At 41.8% G+C, this 23,718-nt stretch overlaps 3 protein-coding genes across 3 annotated transcripts; 2 read left to right on the top strand and 1 right to left on the bottom strand.

Moving 5' to 3' along the window:
• Positions 1 to 18: 18 nt before the first annotated feature.
• On the bottom strand, positions 19 to 2,384 carry LOC115570190 (tripartite motif-containing protein 16-like protein). Its single transcript, XM_030398580.1, has 2 exons — positions 2,283 to 2,384; positions 19 to 1,512 (listed from the first exon to the last, which is right to left on the bottom strand). The coding sequence occupies exons 1-2, from the start codon at positions 2,311 to 2,313 to the stop codon at positions 974 to 976; spliced, it is 570 nt and encodes a 189-aa protein (XP_030254440.1). The 5' UTR covers positions 2,314 to 2,384; the 3' UTR covers positions 19 to 973.
• Positions 2,385 to 2,506: 122 nt separating this feature from the next.
• impa2 (inositol monophosphatase 2) lies at positions 2,507 to 10,892 on the top strand. Its single transcript, XM_030398579.1, has 9 exons — positions 2,507 to 2,523; positions 2,869 to 2,987; positions 4,191 to 4,324; positions 6,512 to 6,616; positions 6,866 to 6,911; positions 7,121 to 7,229; positions 7,427 to 7,535; positions 8,705 to 8,856; positions 9,991 to 10,892. Exons 2-9 carry the CDS (start codon positions 2,925 to 2,927, stop codon positions 10,107 to 10,109), a joined length of 837 nt encoding a protein of 278 aa, XP_030254439.1. The 5' UTR covers positions 2,507 to 2,523; positions 2,869 to 2,924; the 3' UTR covers positions 10,110 to 10,892.
• Positions 10,893 to 15,628: 4,736 nt separating this feature from the next.
• Positions 15,629 to 20,509, top strand: LOC115570187 (inositol monophosphatase 1-like). Its single transcript, XM_030398578.1, has 9 exons — positions 15,629 to 15,758; positions 17,039 to 17,136; positions 17,250 to 17,389; positions 17,515 to 17,619; positions 19,060 to 19,105; positions 19,200 to 19,308; positions 19,559 to 19,667; positions 20,026 to 20,177; positions 20,277 to 20,509. Exons 2-9 carry the CDS (start codon positions 17,071 to 17,073, stop codon positions 20,402 to 20,404), a joined length of 855 nt encoding a protein of 284 aa, XP_030254438.1. The 5' UTR covers positions 15,629 to 15,758; positions 17,039 to 17,070; the 3' UTR covers positions 20,405 to 20,509.
• Positions 20,510 to 23,718: the final 3,209 nt, after the last annotated feature.

The following is a 23,718-nucleotide window of genomic DNA, read 5'->3' as shown; positions in this document are numbered from 1 at the left end:
TATATAATAATCACAGAACAGGTCAGATATTTAATACTTTCCCCCATGTACACATGGAATTATGTTACAATTTGGTGCCCTTTTGACTTCAGAGGCTTTTATTTGTCTTTTCCCTCAGGATATGTACTTAAAAGGTATCAAAAAAAATTGCTTTGAGGCTAACTTGTTGAGCTGAGGTGCACATTTATTCTACGCTGCAGTGTTCTGGTGACCTTAATTACACGCAAATGTACACCAAATACTGTTTTTCAGCAGCCTCATGCAGTTCTCAGCTTTAATCAGTGATCAGTGGGATGACGGACTCCACCGCTGTTGAAGAGTCTGATCAGAGGAGCGCCTGAAGTCACATGATGGGCATGTGATGAATGTGCTGCCCATCTGCCACAGCTCGTCGTGGAGAGGCTGAGAGCGGTTATCTGAGATGGCTTGGATTTTGCCCTTCATCCTCCTGTTAGCGACCCTCTCCGGACTGTCCAGTTCCAGTCCAACCACGGAGTGGGCCCTCCTCACCAGCACGTTAACCCGTTGACCTCACCAGTCTTGATGCCGCCCCACCAGCACACCACAGCACGGACGAGTACACTGGCCACATAGGACTGGTAGAAGGTCTTCAGGAGCCCCAACGCAGCATGCTCTTTCCCTTCCTGAACATGACCGGACAGGTTTCCATTTTTGTCACTAAATGTCAATGAAATAATAAAACACCTGAAGTCGCCTGCAGGCAGAACCACAAACCTGTACGCAACATCATGTTTGACTTGTAGCCTCCTTAGGCAGCCAATACATGCTTTATCAAATACACCGCAGCTGCTGCCACCTTCTGGCCTAAAGCGGTATGTGTTTACATTTTTATTTATATCTACTTATAGTGATGTTCCCCATACAACATGCACAGCAAAGGTTCCCAAGGACCTTCACAAACTGGTTGTAAAAGTTCAAATTCTGTCCGTGAAACATGTGCTGGTGCCATTAGTCATTCCAGATTTTTCAGATGAAAAAGTTTAACCTGGTCTCCATAGTTATAGAACTCAAATCCTGCATAGAGAGGCTCTGTGAAGGTGGTTTGGACTCTGTGGATGAGATCTACCGACTCAGAGATGGTGTAAAAGGAAAGCCTCCCTGCTTCGTGATCCAGGAATATGCCTATCCTCGAAGATGGAGCTGCTTTAATGTCAGTACGCTCATCATTGTGCCAGAAAGAGAAACCAAACACAGAGCAGTCCAAACACCAGGAGAGCTGGTTCATTCCAAACCGAGTTTCGTTGCCGTCACCTTTCCTGGCTATACCTTTGTACGACACTCCAATGCAAACCTGCTCCCCTCTCCACTCCAGCTCCCAGTAGCAACGGCCCTCCAGGGGCTGTCGGCACAGCACCTCCTCCCAGTAGTCAAACCTGTCAGGGTGGTCGGGGACCGGCGGAGGACGCTCGAGGTACGTGGCTTCAGTGCAGTCTTCAGAGAGGCCGAGCTCAGGGTGGGCTGTGTCTGGATCCAGAGTGAGATCTGTCCAGTCTGATACGAGAAGTGGAAGACACTCAGACTCAAACCATTACACCCATGCATACACATAAATGCCCAAACGACTCCCTGTTAGAATTATACACAATGACACTACTGGAATAGCCTTGTTCTGCTTTTATGTTGCCACCAATGCATTTGTGTTAACTGTATGTCTTCTTGTGTCTGTGTTAAAGAAAAAAAAAAAAAAATTTAAATGCAAAACTGTAACTAAGACGCCTGAATGTGACTTATGGGTTGCGAAATATGCACCTCCAGCTTTATAAATCAGATGTTTAAGAGGGCAAATTAAATAAAAAAGATTTATAAAAACTCATATTTGCAAAAAACATCCATTGTTCATGCCATTTTCTTTCAACAACATGTACAAAAGTTGTTTTCAGTAAATCATACTCCTCTGTTTTCGTACTGTTTCCTGTAAGGAGACATGACAGCGCTCTGGCCAATGAGAGCGCGGAGGTCATATCCAGTGGCATTTTTTGACCAATGAGAGCGGGAGTTGCCTTTAGTCCCGCCTTCCCATAGCTAAAAGTCCTGTATGTCAACTTTACGTCTTGTTGCTTTTGTGTTAAAGAAGAACACATTGTTAATTGAACTTGAATATAATTTTAAAAGGGTTTTTACCTACTTTACTTTAACTCTAATTTGTAAAGGGAAAGCTACAACGTCTATATAGAACAAAAAAGCCTTTTAAATGTGCACCTACAGCTTTATAAACCCAATATTTGTTTTCCAGTTACTTTAAAGTATACATAAAAACTCACATCTGCGGAGATCATCCTTCGTTGCTGCCATTTTCTTTCGACAACATGTAATAAAGTAGTCATTAGTAAATCAAACTCCTTCACGCCGTTTCCTCTATGGATAAATGACAGCGCTCTAGCCAATGAGAGCGGCGAGTTCTTATCTAGCGGCATTTTTTGACCAATGAGAGCTAGAGCTGTCGTTAGTCCCACCCTCCCATAGCTAAAAGTCATCACAGAGAAGCCATCCCTCTTCAGACTGGTGGGTTGAGCTAGCTTTAGCTCATTGAAAGTCTTATTTTACCTTATAATACACTACAATCACAGTTACAACATAACAGCCTGGCAAAAAGTTTATTTTATGCGCGTAGCTGTAGTTGTCATTACGCTCAGGGCACGTTTATTCCCGTGAAAGCTAACTAGCATAGAGAGCTAATTTAGCTAAACAGCCAACGGTCGTTAACAGATTTACTCGCTAATCTACCTAGTTTCACCAGACATTAGTTCACAGTTTGAATCTCTGACTTAACTATCAGAAGGCGGACGGAAAGCCTCTGTGAATGTGAGTGAACGTGTCAATGAGTGTCGCTTTTTATCCTCTCGACAGGAACATAACGTCTTTAACTGTTGCTGTCAAAACATTGACGTCTCCTGTCTGTCAACATGAGCGATCCTTGGCAAGAATGTATGGATCACTGTGTGGAGGTCACCAAAAAGGCTGGGAAGGTGAGTAACTACATTGTAACATGCTTTTTTAGTGCTGTGGACAGGAAACTACGCTATTATAGGTGGGAATATTAGCTTTGCATGCAGTTACAGTCATGTAAATACATTCATTTCACATATACTGTAGCTGGCACAACACCCAATTACCTGAAATGGATAAGGGTGAAATCTTGAACAGCTTTTTTCCTCATGAGTCATAATTGAGATTTGCATGCCTGCATGGCAGAGTTCCCTATGAAGTCTGTCAGGCTCCAGGTTGAGGGTGTTTTGTATGACCATGCAGGTTTGAAAAGTTTAAAACAGACTGACAACACTGATGATACTCAGGGTTTGATGATCGGATCCTATAGGAAAAACAAAGCATTTCACAGAGGTTGACAGGAAATTGGCTTCAAAAAGGAGAGGGTAAATATGAACATTCAGCTCAAAGTCAGACACCCTGTGCACATTTATTCGACAGAAGAAAAGGTAGCCTTGTTCTTTTTCGGCAAAACCACAGTTAATTTTGTCAAAATGAGGTCTCTTTATGTTGCAACTGCACATATGTTTCAGTTCAGTTTTCTATTTCTGTCTTGTTATAACGCTGTGCTTATGCTCTGCTTAGATTTAGGCACAAAACACTTGGTTAGGGTTTGAGAAACACCACGGTTTGGCTTAAAAATACCTGTTCTGGTCACCACGAAAACAGCTGGAGGTGGTCCAACTTCCCATGAAAAATAGTGACATAAGTATTACCTAGAGATTATTAAATTATAAATTAAAACCCTTATTAATTGTGGTTACTGTAAAGTGTTACCATAACTAGACTAAACTGACTTTTGTTGTTGCGAAGAGAAAGCTTTACTTGGGTTTCTTTCTGTTCTGAGTATGGAAAGTTAGTTGTCATCCAGCTATATTCAAAAGGTATTTGTATTTGATAGGTGCACTAATTTCAATCAATGTATGGTTTGAAGAGAAATGTTATCTACCTGTACCTGTCTTTAAATATAGACTGGGTGTGATTTTAGGAGAAAATGATTTAACGTGGAATGACACATAATGATTTGTGAGCTGTGGAGCTTTCACGTAATCATCTCTGACCCGTCACTGCCAACAGTATGTTACCATAACAGACAATATGTCGGGCTAATTAGAGTAACAGATGTGGTCAGTCATCCAAAAAATTCCCCTGGCAGAGTTTTGTGAGCGTTGTGTCTCTGCCAGATGATCCGCGAGGCGCTCCAGAAGGACATCACCATCATGCAGAAGAGCTCGCCGGTTGACCTGGTGACCGAGACGGACCAGAAAGTGGAGGAGCTCATTATATCCTCCATCAAGGAAAAGTACCCGACTCACAGGTACCTTGCTAGCAAATGTGGAAGTGAGAGGTGATACATGGACTGCTTAATAGTCCTGTAGGTTATAAAGGGAAGAATATTGTATCAGTTAATATTATCCGGCTCTCAAACTATTGTCCTTATTTTTCTTCTTTTCCTCTGTAGGTTTAATGCTTAATTTCACACATTTCACTTTGTTTATTTTGTTTAGTTTGTTATAATTTGTACTTATTTTCAACCATGATCACAACCTTTTTCCTATCACTAATCCTGGCAGAGCTGTAGCCAAGAATTTAGAAATAGTGACGTTATTAGCTGTAAAACAAAACAGAAAACAAGTAGACACCAAAAGTAAAGCATCTAAAGTGTTTTATAATTTGGAATACTCAGTTAACTGTATTTATGAAGATCAAAATGCTTTTGCAAAAGCCTTCACTACACAACCCCAAAAAAAAAACTCTGGTGGGGAGATACTAAATCCTAAGGAAGCTGAGAAATATCGCTGCTGGCAATTTTTCATTTCTTTCTTTTGATACCAGTATCTTTCAAGATCACAAGTTGTTTCGTTGTCTTGAGATAACAGCTATTTCTTCCTCGTCACAACAGTTTAATTTATCTCGTTATCTCAAGAAAACAATAAGACAGATTTCTCAAGTTAACAAGCTCATTTGTGATAAGAAAATAACTTCATCAGTTTCATCAGAGACCACGACATACACACTGCTCTGTGGGTGAGTTGGGCAGTTTCAAAGGGAAGCCATATGGAAATTTCATGAACTTTCGCCCTCTGTTCTAAAAGTGTTTTCCCAAGTGATTAGATATGAAGCAACAAGACAGACTTTTCTTATAGATTAGTTGAGGGAAATGACAAATTTATATTTTTTAATCAAGCAGCAAAAAAACTTGTAGCAGGATGTGTTTGCGTTGACTTTGCATATCCAGAGATGTGACTATTGCAAATACGTACATTGTGACGCTGATGCTGGAACAGTATATTGTGCAACCCTGGTATTTACATTATGACTCGCCATTGTCAGGGATGGGCTTCCATTCAGTCGTCAACTTAAAGCTGATGTGTCACTGTCTGGTAGACTACAACCAACAGACTTCTTGTTGACAGAGGGCGGCTGGAAAAGAAACTGCATTAATGCTTGTTTGAATGTTATAAATAAAAGTATGTATGAATAAGTACGATCCTGAAGTACTGATCAAAATAACCTACATGTGTTGTTCTTTGGAACAGACCCAAACAGATTTGCAAGGGCTCTTTTATCCCAAATGCAAATAATGTGGTCAAACGACTACAGAACAGCAAACAATATGAGAGTATAAGCTTAACACCACGGGTATGAATGTACTGACTGTTCAGTACAGTTGAGAGATCTTTGTTTTAAGGATGTGGTGTCTCTTGTTTTCGCTTGTTAATCTTTGTGTTTGTATCCTCCTGGGACCAGAGGCACATTTCCTGCTCCGGCTGGACAATGAGCTTATTCTATTCTATTCAATTCTATTCTGGTGTCCCATCATGATGATTTCAGTTTTGTTTTTTTTGTTGAGTGAAAATGTAAATTCTGTTGAAAAATAAGTTATTCCAACATATCCCCAAAAATAATCACCAAAAGGGTTTTTTCCACCTCCATCATGCAGCCCTAATAATTTTGCGGTCCGTTTTCATCAGTTACTCTTGTGAAGAAGCCATCTGCGCATGCTGGCATGGCCGTCCCAATCTCTGATAAACATTCAAAGTAATAAGAGAAGCAACCTTTTGTTTAAATGGGTTAATTATCTCATTAGCTCAGTATAACAGAGCTCGCTTTCTGGAGTTAATGAAATAATTAACTCTTGATCTCGAATGTGGTTCTCAGCTTCCTTGGAAATCTTCATTTGTTGATGTATTTATTGTTGTTGGACTCGAACTAGACAAAGTCAATCGTACTCAGTCTGAAAGAAAATGTTATCAGCCTCGCTAATATTCACCAAGGACAGCTGCAAAGCGTAAACCTCCACCAGGATGCTCAAATACCTGAAATGGAGGAAAAGCCCTCTGAGGACCTCAGTATACTTAATGTCACATATTATTGACTAATATAAAATTGAAAGTAAACTCAGCAGGTCAACAGTAGAAGTTCTGTAATTTCATTAACAGCTGAGGTAACCGGTCCCGTCCTGACTGTCAGTTTTCTGTTTCTTCTGTTTGTGATTCTGAAGCTTCATAGGTGAGGAGTCAGTAGCAGCAGGTGCTCCCAGCGTCCTGACAGACAATCCCACTTGGATCATCGACCCCATCGACGGTACCACCAACTTTGTTCACAGGTACCGTGCACTGAAATACTGTCTACCCCATTGAGAAGCCTGATAAGGCACTGGATTCCTTTTATCTCTGTCGCTCCTTAACTATTTTTATCTTTTAATTAGGTTCTCTGTTGGATTGTCCTCTCTGTCAGGGATAATTAGACAACGCAGATGAAACTGAACTGATAATAGAAATTGATTCCTCTGAGCTTAAACCTAGAGGGAGTTCATTAAATGAATGTTTTATATTGTACATTTCTTTTCATGCAGGTTCCCGTTTGTGTCTGTATCAATTGGCTTCACCGTGAAGAAAGAGGTACGTTTCCTTGTTTGTGAATCACAGGCTCCTTTGACACTGTAACATCGTAATTATAGGAAACATCAAAATAGTAATTGCCCCGATAACCCAGTGAATATCTCATGAGTAGCGCAGTGGATTTCACTGTATGTTGCTGGGCTATTTTTAGCCCTCCGCCCACACCGCATTATTCACTGCTGTTTTCTGTGCTGCCTCTCGGGCCTCAGATAGAGTTCGGGATCGTCTACAGCTGCATCGAGGAAAAGATGTACACGGCGCGAAAAGGCAAAGGAGCGTTCTGCAACGGAGCCCCCATCAAAGTGTCTGGACAAGAAGGTAAAGAGTGATAATCACATCGGGCTTCAGTAGTGCAGTTTTTAATCACATCCACCAGGTGGAGGCAACATGACAGCAGTATTCTCTGCCAGTGCCAGCAGCCCTGAACAGAGACGCCTCAGAGACAGACGGTGCTCATTACTGTGATTCTGTGCATCCAGATGTGATCGTTCTTCATTTTGTGTTTTCCACCCAAGATATCAGCCAGTCGATGGTGCTGACAGAAATGGGCTTCAAGAAGAATCCTGAGCAATTCAACACAATGTTGGCCAACGTCAAGACCATCCTCACCATCCCTGTGCACGGGTAAATATACACTTATGCAAAAGTTGTAATCCGTAACATCTCAGTTGATCCGGGCGCCTCCCATCATTAATACTTCAGCAAACACTCCTTAAGCAGCTGCTTAACAGAAATGCACCCAAAGAGCAACTGCATCTGTTCACGGTGCAGCCGAACAAAGTCTCGTCTTAATAAAGAAGTTAATACATGCGGTATGAGCAGGTTTCCACACGACATCACCTCACTGTAAATTGAGATGTTGTGTGAAGCCTATCGAAGCCTCCTTCCTGTTCCATTACTCCCTTTGAAGAATTACATTTTATCCACCACTGAAGAATGCTTGAAAAATGACAACTGTCATGTTTTGTTGCCGCGCTTTTGAGAAATAAAAAAAGTTTTCTGCCGTCTGTTTCGGGAACCAAAACATTGTGACACAGCGACAGTGAAGCACAATGAAAAGCAATCCGTGCGTCGCCAGTTGAAGGGGAAAAAAGAAGGAAAAGGATCTGTCCTGATCCTTCAAATGTAATCAAACACTCTATGAAGATATGGAACGGAGGCAGGACCTTTTACAGTCGAACAATAAACTTCATCGGCAAAAATGACATCGGTGCACTGAAACAATACAGCTCGCTGTCGGGCTGTCACAGTATCAGATTATCATGACGCGATCGTGGCCAGAGGAATTTACAATAAAAACATCATTGCATAATCGCCTTACACTGTTGGTAGAGTGTCTTGCTCCTGCCTGTCATCTCCTTCAACATGATTTTGTGCAACAGTAATTGCCACACACACACACACACACACACACACTGGTAAAACCTACCTAACAGCTGATGCAAGTTCCTCTTTATTTTCACTTTTTTGACAGGTGGCAACCAGCGTTAAGGTGCATTACCACCAAAACCGGAGCTTACGTTACAGTTCCTGTCATGTAGACTGTAGTTGGACGCCCATCTGTCCATATCTCTACTGACTCTATCTTAAAAACAGGCTAAAATGTTCAAAACATTATTTAGTCTTCTCCACCAAATATCATAAAGCATCACAAATGTGGTCTGATTTCATGACAGTTTTTTTTAACTTAAACACACAAACAAACACCCACTAAACTCTCACTAAACCATCTGGGGGTCAGCACCGTGTCACGTGCGGTCCACTGCTGAGTGAACCTCTATTTTCATCCACAGTATCCGCTCCCCGGGCAGCGCGGCTGTCAACATGTGTCTGGTAGCGTGCGGATCGGCTGATGCTTACTACCACATGGGCATCCACTGCTGGGACATGGCTGGAGGGGCAGCGATAGTTACCGAAGCTGGAGGAGTTATCATGGACATCTCAGGTGAGTCACTGTGCAAACGTGAGCTCTTCAAAGAGAATCTTTTCAGAGGCTGCTGAGTCACCGGGTGAAATGAAGGAAGTGGGCAACGGGGTGATTGACTTGTGGAGGAGCTGCAGGACGGCTGAAGGTGATTGCTTTACTGAGCAACGCAGCGAGAACGGACTGCTGCTTTCAGCCCAAACACAAGAGGAGTTATTAATGCGTATGAATTATTTATTCTTAGTAATTCTTGTTATTGGTTTTCATTCGTCTGTCTGCTCACAGACGCCTGTGAAAACACTGTCAAAGCCGGGGAGCAGGGCGGCGAGTGGTTTTGCACTTGAAAGAGGAAGCAGAAGGGTTTGAGAAATGTTATGCTGAATTTGGGCAACGCTGCCACCGATGTACCAACTGGCCTGAGTTTTCAGGTGGATAAGAAACACGTATGTAGTGGAGATCTCGTGGCGACTTTCAGCTCTCCCGTTTGATCACTGATCCCACACGGCGTACGATTTCAAAATGAGTGTGATTATGAGTTTGGAAGTGTCTCCACCATCTGCTTTTAAACAGAGCATATAACTCTCTACCCGCTTATGAATCAATTGGTACTTACCAGTTGTTCCTCTACACGAGCATCTGAAAACGAATGCATCAGTTTGAATAAATAAAATCGTATTACTCAGCAGTGAAGGACCTCTTTGACTGCGCACTAAATAATATATTTGCCGTTATATTACCTAATCAGTCAGTGACATTGTCAGTGCATACCAACAACAGAGACGTGAAGCAACTTTCCAAATGCCGTATTGGATGCTTCATCATCTTCGCTTGGGGTTTAACTACATGGAAGCCTGCTCACAGTGACATTTGAAGCAAACAATATGCAAAGAAACAACACTAATACAAAGAATTTAAAGGTCGTTTCATCTGGAAAGTTGTAAAAAAGATCTGTATTCGTCAGCACAATGATTCAATGAGGAATTACGATTTTGGAGAAAAGCTGAGAAACGGCCACGTCAGCAGCAGTGATTTTGGGCCCTTCGGCTGGTTTATTCAGGTTAATACAACACACATTTAAAATGGTAATTTTACAGTCTTGCAACCTAAAGAAAGTCCATTTTATTACAGTGCTTAGTATTTTCTCTTTTCATCCAGGTGGACCGTTTGATCTGATGTCTCGGAGGCTGATCGTCGCCAGCAGCAGGGCGATAGCGGAGCGCATCGCGAAGGAGATAACAGAGTTCCACGTCGGCAGGGACGACACAGATGGCTAGTAGAACACCCCCCCCCCAATCATCTCCTCGGCCGACTAGACAATTCTTTAAAGCTCGCATCTGTTTTCGTATCGAACAGGTCACGATTCCATCTCTGCCTTAAGAACCAAAACGATAAACTTACCTCTGAAGAACGAGCGGGTCTGTTAAATATTCAGACTCGCAGCCTTCACTCTGCTTTCTTTGTGAGTCATTGTTGTATTTCCACGCGTAGACATTCACAAATTCAGACTTTTAAATGTGTTGTAACTTATTTAATGTGATTAATGATGGAGAAATGTCTTTTTTGTCTTGACACTTGTTTTTACAATCTAAAGCCATATTTAAAAAATGTTTTGTATTTATTCAAGTGGACAAGTAATCAGTCAGAGTCAGATCACAATCAAAGACCGTCACTGACAAAATACCTCTATACGGCATTATGCTACAGTTATTTCAGTGTAAATGTATTCAGGTTTTGATCAATATTGCTTTGTCATGTACTTTGGCGCGTGAGTATTTGGTCATTGTATACGTTTAAAGAGATTTCTTCACATGTAAGATGAATTTCAATGCCGTCGCTAGTTTGCACTATACTTAATGGCAGAATATATCCACCAAACAGTACATGTAACTGCTGCACTGTATATCTGCATCTTCATGAAGTCCAGACTTAAATAGACTGATGGTGTTCTTGACAATAGGAGCAGTATGTTTCGAGTGTTTTAATATAACTAAGTGCTTTCTGAAAGGACCTAATGAAGGCAGCTAATAAAAGGCTACGGGGAATATCTCCTGCTTGTGCCCTGCCTCCACCTCATTACAGCCCTGCAAAGACAGGTGTCAGCCTGCATTTACATGTCGGTGGTGCTCGTAAAACCGAAGACAATCGCTGGCAACCAAAGAAAAGCCTGAGCTGGAACATTTCTGTGCAGAAAAATGCTGACAGAGTGGTTAAGTGTGATAGCTCAGTGTCACGACTTGTTCCTTCTGTACAAATACAGAATATGCAAAAAAAAACAACAGAAAATTAACGATATAATATGCAAGGGCTGAGTTTTGTTATATATTTTGTTGAGTTGTGTACTTGCATTATATATTATCCAGAATGTTTCCAACAAAAACAACATTCCTCAAAATATTCCAGCTCCCTAACTGAAAGGAAACAAAAGCAGTCACACCAGCTCATAATATCTGAACTCTAATTTTATGTAGATCTACATCAGATAAATGAAAATCCCTCCGTCTTCAGTCTCCTCCTAAATCACCACCACGACATCCTACCAGTGGCCTGAATCAGCCGTGTGTTCACGACATAAATAAACGTCCATGTTTGCTCTGACCTAGAAAAAAAAAAAATGATAAACCGTCTCTCCTCCTTATAAAGCCAATAGAGTAAAAAAAAAATATATGATGAAAGAAAAGCGTCTCTTGCGGCTAAGGAAACCAAATAAACAGAAAACAGGTCCCCGAAACTCCATAAAACACCAGGAAAGAAGAAGAAGAAAAAAAAAAGTACTGACTTCTACCATTGTGATTTAGTGGAGAGATAAAAGCTTTCACAGCCGTTACACCATGTAAAATTCTCTGCTGCATTTCCCCTGCCCTTTCATTCACTGCTGCAGAAACTGAACATGCAGCGGTGGACCTCTCCCCCCCCCCCGGGCTGATGTGCTCTATAAAATAGCCTCAGAGTTTTGCTCTCCACGGACCGTGGTCTCTCTCTTTTTTTCTCAGCTTGTGTTTGCTGATGACTAACAAATGGTTTTAAAACACTTCACTTGAGCAAACCCAGGTCTTAAACTGCTGCGCGTCATCCCCCACAACCCCTCTGCGGAAATCAATGGTCCGTGTTAGTCTGCAGCAGGGGGCTCAGACCTAATCACCAGTGCTGGGAATGATTTCCAGAGTCGGATAGCTCAAGTCCCCCTCTGTCAACTCTTCACACTGACGGCTGCTCAGCACTGTTGGATCCCCCACCTTTTGATTCTTTAATGGCAGAGCCTGTATTTGTACTGTACATCCTGGTAGCTCTAAAAAAAAGGAAGTACCAAGCATTGTTCTGTAAAAAACTGGCAAGGCTGTGCTTTCCTGCTCCATCCCAAAAATGTGTCCCTGGAGACCAGAGAGTCAGAGTCTGTAGAAACTTATTAGTAAGTCTGTTTTTTCTCAGTTTCAATTACTGCAGTTTTGCTTCTGTACTCCAACAAATGTCTTTTTGCGCTCTGCCTCTAGCTTGAATCATATTATTGTGCATTTCTTTTTAATTTCATTTTAGCCATACCAGCTCTGTGGTTATAGCAACATCAGATAAATGCGCCGGACAGCTACTTACTCAACACCTACTGGTTGGTTTGTCATGAAATTTGCATTCACATCTATTCATGGTCCTCAGAGGATGAAGCCTACTGGCACATGCTCTGTGTTTTTCTGTAAGATCACAGTAAAGTTGACAGTTTTTGATTGAAACAACGATTGAATGAAATGCCAAAGAATTTGGTACATACAGTACATTCATGGTGCACAGAGGATAATCCCTACTGTCTTTGGCAATTCTGATCTTGCGCCAAATTTGCACTCATTCAGTGAAATGGCTCAAATCCCCAAACTTTGTTTGGATTATGGCACATTTTGAATAGATATTCATGGTCCCCTCAGGATGAACTTTCATGCATTTCAAACTATTGAATGAACTGTCAATGGACTAGTACAGACAGTCATTGTCACCAGAGGATGAAGACTACTAACTTTGGCAATTCCCATAGTTATGCCCAAGCACCACTAGATGGTTGATATTTTAGATTTTTAGTGAACTCTCAAAACAACTATTGAACAGCTTCAATGAAAATTTGGTCCACGCATTCATGTTCCCCTTTGGATGAATCAACCCTTCTGAAATCACGACCATTTTCGCTCTGTGGTCGAAAAACAATTATTATGTTTCCCCAGAAAACAAAACCTGAAGAACAGGGGTCGCAGGTTTGGAAACTAACAAAGCACTGTACAAAATACAATAACGTGTCTGACAGGTGGCAGTGGGAATAAAACCCACATCCAACCACTGATTCTATCAAAATGATAGACGAACAAAAAACACTGGACCCAAAAACCAAAGGTGAAGTGGGAGTCACTGATCAGGGGGGAAACAAACTGTATAGAAACTGGCCAAAAGAAATAAATCTCAAACATACTCACCTCAGATTTTCAGCCAAACGGAGGACGCAGAGAGCCAACTGATGGTGTCGACTCCCTGAAAACACACAACCAGCCGAGCGGGGGAACTGCAACCCCCTTATATAGTCTCCCAGCTGACTGATTGCAGCCAGCTGAGCGAGAACATCACAGGTGCACCCAATAGCGTCTGATTACCTGTCGCCTAGATCTGGAGAAATCCCTGTTCACATCAGGACGTTGGGGAATCTCTGATCGGTCCAAACACTGCGGCACCCGGCGAAACTGGACCAGCGCCGCCATGTTTGTTGTCAATTTGTCCGACCAGGCAACAGAACCTAAGGAGGGTTCTAGGATTGGTCATTTGCAATAACTTTATAATTCTCAATACTTTATGACCAACAGTTAAGACTTTCTCATCAACCTCAGCTGTGTTGGGTGCTTATTAGCCAATACAGCACCTTCTAAACACAACCCTCCAAACTTTAGCATGTTGACGTATTCATCTCGAGCCTGTTAGCATTCTGGATTTAGCTTTCGAGCTCCAAAGCGTCTGTGTGCCCGAGTTCAGCCTCACAGAGCTGCTAGCGTGGCTGTAGGCTCCAAACTCCAAAGGGGGCTCGGTGGTGAGATTATAAAAGGAACTGCAGACAGGAAACAACCCGTATGAAGTTCCTGCTCGTCTTTCATGGTGCTCTGTTGACCTTCAGCAACTTCGGCTTCGTGGCAGGCCTCGGTTACAGCTGTGATTCCGCGGAACCAAACATCCAAAACATCCGTCATCCCGGATAAATTATTCATAACGGACCTGCCAGCGAGACGGCAGGACTGATGTATTTGTTTTGCTTGTCCTATCACTTCCCTCAGCCTGTCTCTCTAGATTTCAGAGAGCGTCTTATATTTAGTGCACAGCGGGGACGGCAGGGTGACAACTGCTCTCCTGCTGCTCCGGTCAAACAAAACTCTGAGCAGACTCCCTCTTTATGATACCCCACACGCTGACGTTCAACAGGGACGGTAACTCGCATAGCAGGGAGATGTTTTCAGCTTCATCATTGTTTCCTCTTCTTTAAACGGAGGTTAGACTTTAAAAAAAAAAACACATCTGTTGTGGCACCAGCCCTGTCACTGCTATTGCGACAGCGAACAGGTTTAGGTTATTTCTTTATACATGAACTGGAGTTATGCAAGGTGTGGCGGCGATGATCAGCATGTCCGGACGAGCGTCTGCAAAAACCACCAGGGTGTCTGCTTTTTCACATGGGCAAAATATCACACAGTGTAGATTGTAATCCGACTACTTACGATGTTTGTCTCTTCGGTAACTCAAACCCTTTGTCGAGCACTGGAATGTGCCACGTTTCAGGTTCTACACCTAAGACGCATAACGTAATTTTCTTGAGAAACTGAACAGTCTTTCTTGCATCAAGGAAAGGCTTCCTGTGAGACAGATGATTGCTGTTTTAAAAGGAGTGGCCTGACGATTCAGAGAATACTCCCTCGGGACATAAAGCGCAGCATGTATATGAATGAAGTTATATCATTTTGGGGCCAAAACAGCTGCCATCGCATTACTACGACTTGATACCTGAACCTTGCAGTATCTCCTGATTGCTGTGATTCTCTCACAGATACTCTCGCGTTTCAATGAGATGTGATCACCGCATGCTTTTACACGTCCGAACACTGTTCATTCACCGCGCGAATGAACAGTTATGACAGATACATGTAGGTGCGCGTTGTCGCTTTCACTCGGTTAATTAGGACGTTTGAGAGACTTTGTCCAACTTCCAGCAGCCGCAGTGAGAAACAGGCATGTGTGCGCACATAATCTGCGCTGACTCACCGGGGAAACCTCTCAAAGTATTTTCCACTAGTGGAATACAATAAACGGACATAAAGGGGAAAGCTTGATAGCTGTTAAACTGTCAGGAAGTATAAAACTGACATGAGCTTTGTTTGTCACGCAGAATCCTGTGTGAACACCAAGCCAGGAGCTGAAATGTACACATATTTATCTGGAACAAATATATGATTTTACCCTTTTATGAGCTGCCACCAACAGCAGGCTGAACAGCCCAGCGGTTAATTACTACTCCTGTCAGCTGCAGGGACATATGTGTCCGACATATACACAGCAGGGTGTGTCTTCCTGTGACACCTACTCATTCGTCTGCGAGGCCGGCACAGGAAAATTACGGAAGACGCGCAGAAAAAATTCCACTTACATTATGCGGCCATACATGCACTCACTGTGCAGTAAATGCGGCATCATGTTGTTGCAAGTCTCATCAGCACAGAATGTTTTTTTTTTTCCCTCCCCGGGTTGCTATGAAGAAACCCACGAGGGCGGTGCTAGTACTTTTCCCACTTTGTCATGCCAACTTTTTGGGTTGCCTCATCGCTCCACAGAGGCAACTTAAGGTTAGGTTTTTTAGAAAAGGAAGCGCACAAGTGTCTCGGAGCTATACGAGAGACAGCCACACCTGACTGGACGAGGTAAGGGTTCCCTTTCATTTTTTTAAGATGTGGATGGATGAAGTGTATGTGCCTTTAAATGTCTGTTTCTCATCACTGAGGATGGATGACTGTAGAATAACTCTTTTCTTTCATCATTATTGTGCAGATTATCATAAAAAAAAACTATTTATAAGGCTGGATTCCTTCTGAAGCAGCCATTACAACTACTGTACTTATTATATAACTCTGTAGTTCTTCTACTTTACTTTATTCATTTACTTTTTTCTTGAGTATTTTTATTTAATGTTACTTTACACTTCTACTCCACTACATTTTTTACTTAACTGCATTTGTTTTGATAACTTTACTTATGAGTTACTTTTCAGATTTGGATTATTAACGTAAAATATGAATCGACTAATAAATTATAATGAAGTATTATGTACACATTACCTCCACCTGTACCAGCTACAACATGAGGGATGTTTACACATGAATGCATCAATAATTATGATCAATGTGATACATGACTCTGAAATGGGCCGTTCTGATTGACGAACTCACTTTTTAGTTCAACCTTGATTCCAAAAAGTTTGGACTCATAAAATAAAACAGAATGGGAACATTTGCTAATTCTTTTTGACATAATCTCAAATATAAACAGCGCAAAAGCAGCATATTTAATAGGTTTTTGTGCATGTATGCATCCACAGTTAACGGGATAACTGCAGGTGACAGTATGGTGATTGGGTATAAAGTGAGTACGGGGTGTGATTCATCGCCTTGTGAAACACGCGATTGTATTATGGATGTCACCACACCGGCTCGGGAACGCTGCGTAAATCTGTTGCAATGCAAAAAAACTGAAATGCAAATCATTTCATCTTAAGTGACGTGACACGTGTCAAAGGAATGTGCTGTTTCCAAATTTGTAAAAACGCAGGAAATGCCATTCAAAGATTTCACATGCTTCACTTTGCATTCATCAAATGGAGATCATCTGAGGTTTTTGTTGCCCTACCTGCCACTTCTCAAGTCAAACCCACGCCCTTGCCGACGGTTGTTTCTTAATCTCAATCGCTACGTCTGAAACCTGTGGCCTGTGGTGTTGATTTACACTCGCGCAGGATGGACGGGCAGCTGCGGAAATGTTGCGTAACTCGGTCTGTTGCAAGGGAAGTGTGCCAAGCAGGCAGGTTGAGACGCATTGTTCTGCGGGCCTCGGAGGCAGGCTGTAAACACATGCTACCAATTTTTGAAGAATTCAGTTTTTTATTGAGTCGTTGTTGCACTTTTACCAGCTTTTCCTCGTGTTCCAGGCCCTCCTCTGTAACCCCTTTTAACCGATAAAATGGCAGAAGACCTGTGGAAGAAAGAATACGACTTTGCTGTCGCAGTGGCGAGAAAAGCCGGAGCGGTACGTTAGAACCATCTGTTAAAAAAAGTCTCTTAAATGTGTGTCTTCTGTCGTGTTGTCCTATTTTAACCTCAAAATCTTAAGCATGTGCTTTTAATGTTCTGTTCGTTTAGGTCATCCGGGAAGCCGGGGAGAAGGAAATAAAGGTCTGCACGAAGAGCTCCACTGTGGACCTCGTCACCAAGACCGATGAGAGGGTGGAGAAGATCATCATCGGGTCTCTTAAGGAGGAGTTCGGGGAAGGCACGCACTGGTGAGACATTCACCCAGACACACACCGGTGTACGAGTCTTTGTGTGCTTGTTCTGTTTGTAACCGAGGCACAACATTGCCCTGTCATATCTGTGATATTGGTCCATCGGTTATATTTCGCTGCAGCTTCATCGGAGAGGAGTCGGTCGCGAAGGGGGAGCCGTGCATCTTAACTGACAAACCCACGTGGATCATAGACCCTGTGGACGGCACCACGAACTTTGTGCATGGGTAAGACGTCAGGATCGCTAAAGCACCCTGTGTTGTCTTGGTTAATTTACCCCCTATTGCAATAAACATTGGAAGTCTAATTTGTCTTTAAATATATTGTATTGGAGCAAAGCACCAATTCAACTCAGCATCTGCTCGGCTATTGTTGATCAGTACATTCGAGTAATTGATTCATTTGTTCCAAACAGTTATATACAAATAGAAATTCAGGAATTTTCCACATCTAGTCAAACACTAACACCCACTAACATGTGATCCATACGCAGACAAGTAATCAGGATTAAAAGAAATGTTTCGTGAATGGAAAGTGATTGGTTCAGGAAGTAGTAAAGCTTGCACTGCATTCGGATCTGAGGAAGATGTAAACGCCATCAGTGTAATGTGCTGGCACCCGCACGCAATACATTTCTTTTTAGCTACATAAAGTGAGCAGGACAGTGAGAGTGAGCAAAGCCAGAAAGCTTAAAGAAATGCGGCTCTACTGATTAAAAGTCTACTCTGTGCCATGAAAGTGAATATGGGTGAGAAATTAATAATATACAGTGAGATATAGCTGCGCTGGACTCATCCGTACAGCTGATCTGCAAACAGAATAGAAGAAGAAAAGATAAAACTTAATGTATGACTGAGGCCGAATTAACAAGAGGGGGGAAATAATTAAGAATTTTGAACAGACATTGTTTCACAAAGTTTATAAAGTTTCCCCTGACTCAACAGCTCCTTAAACTCTGTGATTTATAAGGGAGTCTGGGGCTGATATACAGCTGCTTCAGACAGAGATCTGAGCACAATGAGGATAAAGATAACACATTAGAAATACCAGGTGTAAAGATACAGTCAGGATCGAATCATTTATCATCCAGATAACATATTCCTTTAAAAAAAAAATAGGTGTGTAAATGGGCTGTATTTTGAAGGTACTCGTCACTCATGAGCTCAACCTAGCTAGCACAATTACTTGATTTATAAGGGTCTGGAAGACAGCAGCTACATGCCTGTTCATTAGCCTAGCAGTCAAGCAATAGTTTGATATTTTTGGTTACACACTATTAGTTTTGTTGCAGCAAGTTGGATTGGAAGATTTACACCACTGTCACTAAATACGAAGCTGCAGCCAGCTCTCTGTTAGCATAGCTTAGCATAAAAAGAGGGTAAAGTGCTACATGGATACTGATGTTCAAAATGTTCAAACAAAATAGTGCTTTTATTTTGACGTACAGATTTTGTTACCTCTGAACATAGCCACGCTAGCTGTTTCCCCTGTTTCCAGTGTTTATGCCAAGCTAAAAAAAAAGGCTAAGCTAACTGTTACTTGCCCCAGCTAAACATGTCTTTATATTTAACAGAGGGCCACAAGAGCATCCGCATCTCAGGAATAAAGTATATATACTGTCCCCAAAATGTCAAACTTCCTCACACGAGCCTCCTCTGTATTTACAGATTCCCGTTCGTGGCTGTGTCGATCGCCTTCGCTGTCAACAAGGAGGTACGTCAGATCAAACAAGATAGAGTTATACGTTCAATAAATATAGATTCTGCAGACTCCATATGTGAACGCTGATGGAATATCGTCTTCTCAGTTGGAGTTCGGTGTGGTGTACAGCTGCTTGGAGGACAAGATGTATAAAGCAAGGAGGGGGAAGGGAGCTTTCTGCGACGATGATCGGATCACAGTGTCCGATGTGGAAGGTAATACAGTCCGACAACATACTACTTTGCATATCTGAAAGTGGGAAGAAAGTCATGAATACTAGAAATAACACAATACATGAGTTTTGCAGTGACTATAAATGTCATCCATTGCCCTTGAAATATATCCATAGTCAAATTTGAGCAGAATCATCCAGATCTAAAAGGCTACACATCCAATTTGGATGACTTTTGCCGGGAACTGTTCGAGGATGCACCTTCACAGTCACTGTCACACCTGTAATTACAGAAATCAAGAAGTCTATTATCATCTCCGAACACGGGACTGACAGAAGCCCGGAGAAAGTAAAGAAGATCTTCTCTACCATGCAGAAGATCCTCTGCATCCCAGTACACGGGTAAGTTGTCTTCACACACGTACACAAACTCATTATGTGCTGCTCCACAAAACCGAAACAAAGTACAAGACCAGAATCTGACTTTCTGGCATTTAAAACAGCACATGAATGGATACTGAAGACACGAGACAGTGGCTCTTATTCATGGGTCCCCAGATTGAGAAGCAAACCAGTAAAATCCAAAATCAGAATCATGCTATATCGGCAAATTATGTATGTTTACACATCAGTCTTAAAAAAAAGCATAGCGAGCCCTTTTTTTCTCCACGTCACTTCCTCTATAGTCACTGTTCGCTGCCTTTGTAGGACACCGCAGCCTCCTTGTGTTCATTCATCTCTAATCGATCCGTCCTAACAGGCTCCGTGGATCTGGGACCGCTGCCACTAACATGTGTCTGGTGGCGTGTGGGGCGGTGGAGGCCTTCTTCGAGATCGGGATCCACTGCTGGGACATTGCTGCTGGAGCGGTTATCGTCAAAGAAGCCGGAGGAATACTACTGGATGTTGATGGTATGTCAATCAGATCTGTGAACTGCGTGGCTATAAACCAGGCTTTGTGTTTTGGTGAAACCCCCCTTCTAAAAAACAGGCTTTGTTTGACAATTCAAGGTGGACCATTCGATTTGATGTCCCGGAGGATGGTTTCGGCAAACAACAAGAAAATTGCTGATCGGATCATCAAGGAAATTGAAATATTCCCAGCGGAGAGGGACGACGCTCCAATCCAGAAGAAATGAGAATACACAAATGCATTTCAAATGAGTCCCAGAAGAAAAGTGCACTCTGTTGTTTTTGTCCGTTATGAATAAAGTTACTGTGCTGTAATCACTGCTGATTGTCTACATTTGCATACAGACTGTGTTTCTTTGGCGACACGTTATTTTCAATGCCGTCACCGACTGAAGTGGACCTCTGGGTTGCGTTTGATTACTGTTCTGTGATATGTCAATCAATGCCATTGATTGAAGTGAGAGACAGCTGTAATTACGCCCTTAGCGTTCATGTACAGCACCATATTGTGACTTCCACGCGCGTCTTTTGTGTAGCTGTCCACATATGCATTTGATCTTACATGAAACGTGAATTATTCAGTTTGTAGTTTCACAAAGATACTCGCTTTCAACTCCGCCCCACCCCCCACCACCTCGACAGATTGCAGAGGAAGACTGATGCTTATTTATACCGAGTTTCCCGTCTCGTGTGGCTCTAATGTGTAATTATCTGATGGAAATTAGTGAAAATCTGTCGGGTGATTACACTCGTTAGAGGCGACGGTCCTTAGCGCTGATTTTAGTCAATGTTGAAGTGACACTATAAACACCGGCCCTGTCAAGTGTCATATAATTTACTTACAGTTAACATCACAAGGTTGCTCGAGAGCCTCGATTCCAGCATTATTGCTGTTTACACAAGCCGTTACACTCGTACCACCAGTCGCCACTAGAGGCCAGTAATGCATCAGCAATTAGAATAGACCTGCAAGATGCCCTCATTTCACTCTGATGGTTGAACTTGCATTATATTTTCTTATTATTATAAGTTTGTATCTTGGACTTGACTTAACAAAGATTGACTGTGTGCTCTGAAGTACCCTGTATGTTTCATCATCACTTTTTCTGGCCTCAATATAAGGAAACATAGTGACTCCACCCAAGAGATGAGGTGATTTTTCAATTCTGTTCAGCTCTCTTAGACTTTGTTAAGATCTGTAAATCAACGTCTTGCTTTAAGATCGTTCTCTGATCAAAGAATTGCTATATATCATCTGTAAAGTTCACATAAGAGGCTAACAATACACACAAAAGTAAATATAACTACTAGAATGGCACTCAGCACTCAGTAGAGCACGTACCTCCACAAAGCCTGACTGTCTCGAGCTGAATACAATATCAAAGAAATAATATTTAAATCTGCCAGAACAAGGTGTATTTGGATCTGCATCGACTTGTTCTCATCCATGCGTACCTGCCACCTAAATATGACTTATTTTTTTCCATCAAGAATGCCCCATCTCGCAAATCTTGGAACCGTGCCTTTATCCAGATCAGCACCAAAAGTTAAAGTGGGTCTGTTCTTGGCTGAAATCCATCCTCCATCCAAGTTTCGTGGAAATCTGTTCAGTCATTTTTGTGTAATCCTGCCAACAAACCAACAAGTGCTTTGAAACCATTACATAATGGATGGTTAACTGTATACATCTAAGAGAATCCAAAAGAGTTGAATTTTCTTGGCTGAAATCCATCCTCCATCCAAGTTTTTGTGTAATCCTGCTGACAAACCAACTGACCAACCAACAAACTAACAGAAAAAGTGCCTTGAAACTATAACAAAACTGTCAGCTGTCTAAATCAAAGAGAAACTGTTGAATTGCAGATGGAAATCAGAGAAGCCAAAACTCTGTACGGACAAAAGACAAGAAAAACAGAAATTATAATAGATAGCAGGATCCATACATTGTTACCTGGGAAATCAACGAAAATGTTAAAGAATGCCACGTCAAAGAAGTGATGACTGGATGTGTCCCTTTATGTGGATCTGCACCAAAATTTCATGGGGTCTATTGTGGGCTGAAATCCATCCTCCATTCAAGTTTCATGGGAATCTGTGCTGTAGTTTTTGTGTAATCTTGCTGACAAACCAACCGACCAACTAACCAACTAACAGAAAAAGTGCCTTGAAACTATAACAAAACTGTCAGCTGTCTTAATCAAAGAGAAACTGTCTGCTGAATCACAAATAAAAATCAGAGAAACCAAAACTCTGCATGGACAAAAGAAAAGACAAACAGAAACTATAATAGATAGCAGGATCCATACATTGTTACCTGGGAAATCAACAAAAATGTTGAAGAATGCCATGTCAAAGAAAAGATTCCTGGATGTGTCCCTTTATGTGGATCTGCACCAAAATTTCATGGGGTCTATTGTGGGCTGTAATCCATCCTCCATTCAAGTTTCATGGAAATCTGTGCTGTAGTTTTTGTGTAATCCTGCTGACAAACCAACCAACCAACCAACCAACTAACAGAAAAAGTGCCTTGAAACTATAACAAAACTGTCAGCTGTCTAAATGAAAAAGAAATTGTATGACGAATCACAAATAAAAATCAGAGAAACCAAAACTCTGCATGGACAAAAGAAAAGACAAACAGAAACTATGAAACTATAATAGATAGTAGGATCCATACATTGTTACCTGGGAAATCAACGAAAATGTTAAAGAATGCCACGTCAAAGGAAAGATTCCTGGATGTGTCCCTTTATGTGGATCTGCACCAAAATTTCATGGGGTCTATTGTGGGCTGAAATCCATCCTCCATTCAAGTTTCGTGGAAATCTGTTCAGTCATTTTTGTGTAATCCTGCCAACAAACCAACAAGTGCTTTGAGACCATTACATAATGGATGGTTAACTGTATACATCTAAGAGAATCCAAAAGAGTTGAATTTTCTTGGCTGAAATCCATCCTCCATCCAAGTTTTTGTGTAATCCTGCTGACAAACCAACTGACCAACCAACAAACTAACAGAAAAAGTGCCTTGAACCTATAACAAAACTGTCAGCTGTCTAAATCAAAGAGAAACTGTTGAATCGCAGATGGAAATCAGAGAAGCCAAAACTCTGTACGGACAAAAGACAAGAAAAACAGAAACTATAATAGATAGCAGGATCCATACATTGTTACCTGGGAAATCAACGAAAATGTTGAAGAATGCCACGTCATAGAAGTGATGACTGGATGTGTCCCTTTATGTGGATCTGCACCAAAATTTCATGGGGTCTATTGTGGGCTGTAATCCATCCTCCATTCAAGTTTCATGGAAATCTGTGCTGTAGTTTTTGTGTAATCCTGCAGACAAACCAACCAACCAACCAACCAACCAACCGACCAACGAACAGAAACAAAACTGTCAGCTGTCTAAATGAAAAATAAATTGTATGATGAATCACAAATAAAAATCAGAGAAACCAAAACTCTGCATGGACAAAAGAAAAGACAAACAGAAACTATGAAACTATAATAGATAGCAGGATCCATACATTGTTACCTG

Source organism: Sparus aurata, chromosome 19 (assembly GCF_900880675.1).
Source record: "Sparus aurata chromosome 19, fSpaAur1.1, whole genome shotgun sequence".
Lineage (NCBI taxonomy): Eukaryota > Metazoa > Chordata > Actinopteri > Spariformes > Sparidae > Sparus > Sparus aurata.
This window is presented reverse-complemented; position numbering and strand designations above follow the sequence as displayed.

Excerpts from the sequence above, each read along its gene's own strand:
- LOC115570190 (XM_030398580.1), bottom strand. The coding sequence starts at position 2,313 with ATGGCAGCAACGAAGGATGATCTCCGCAGAT. Across the intron at positions 1,513-2,282 it reads GAAGGATGATCTCCGCAGAT|ACTGGACAGATCTCACTCTG; the intron begins GTGAGTTTTTAT and ends TTCTCGTATCAG.
- impa2 (XM_030398579.1), top strand. The coding sequence starts at position 2,925 with ATGAGCGATCCTTGGCAAGAATGTATGGATCACTGTGTGGAGGTCACC. Across the intron at positions 7,536-8,704 it reads CTCACCATCCCTGTGCACGG|TATCCGCTCCCCGGGCAGCG; the intron begins GTAAATATACAC and ends TTTCATCCACAG. Across the intron at positions 8,857-9,990 it reads AGTTATCATGGACATCTCAG|GTGGACCGTTTGATCTGATG; the intron begins GTGAGTCACTGT and ends CTTTTCATCCAG.
- LOC115570187 (XM_030398578.1), top strand. The coding sequence starts at position 17,071 with ATGGCAGAAGACCTGTGGAAGAAAGAATACGACTTTGCTGTCGCAGTG. Across the intron at positions 17,137-17,249 it reads TGGCGAGAAAAGCCGGAGCG|GTCATCCGGGAAGCCGGGGA; the intron begins GTACGTTAGAAC and ends CTGTTCGTTTAG. Across the intron at positions 20,178-20,276 it reads AATACTACTGGATGTTGATG|GTGGACCATTCGATTTGATG; the intron begins GTATGTCAATCA and ends TGACAATTCAAG.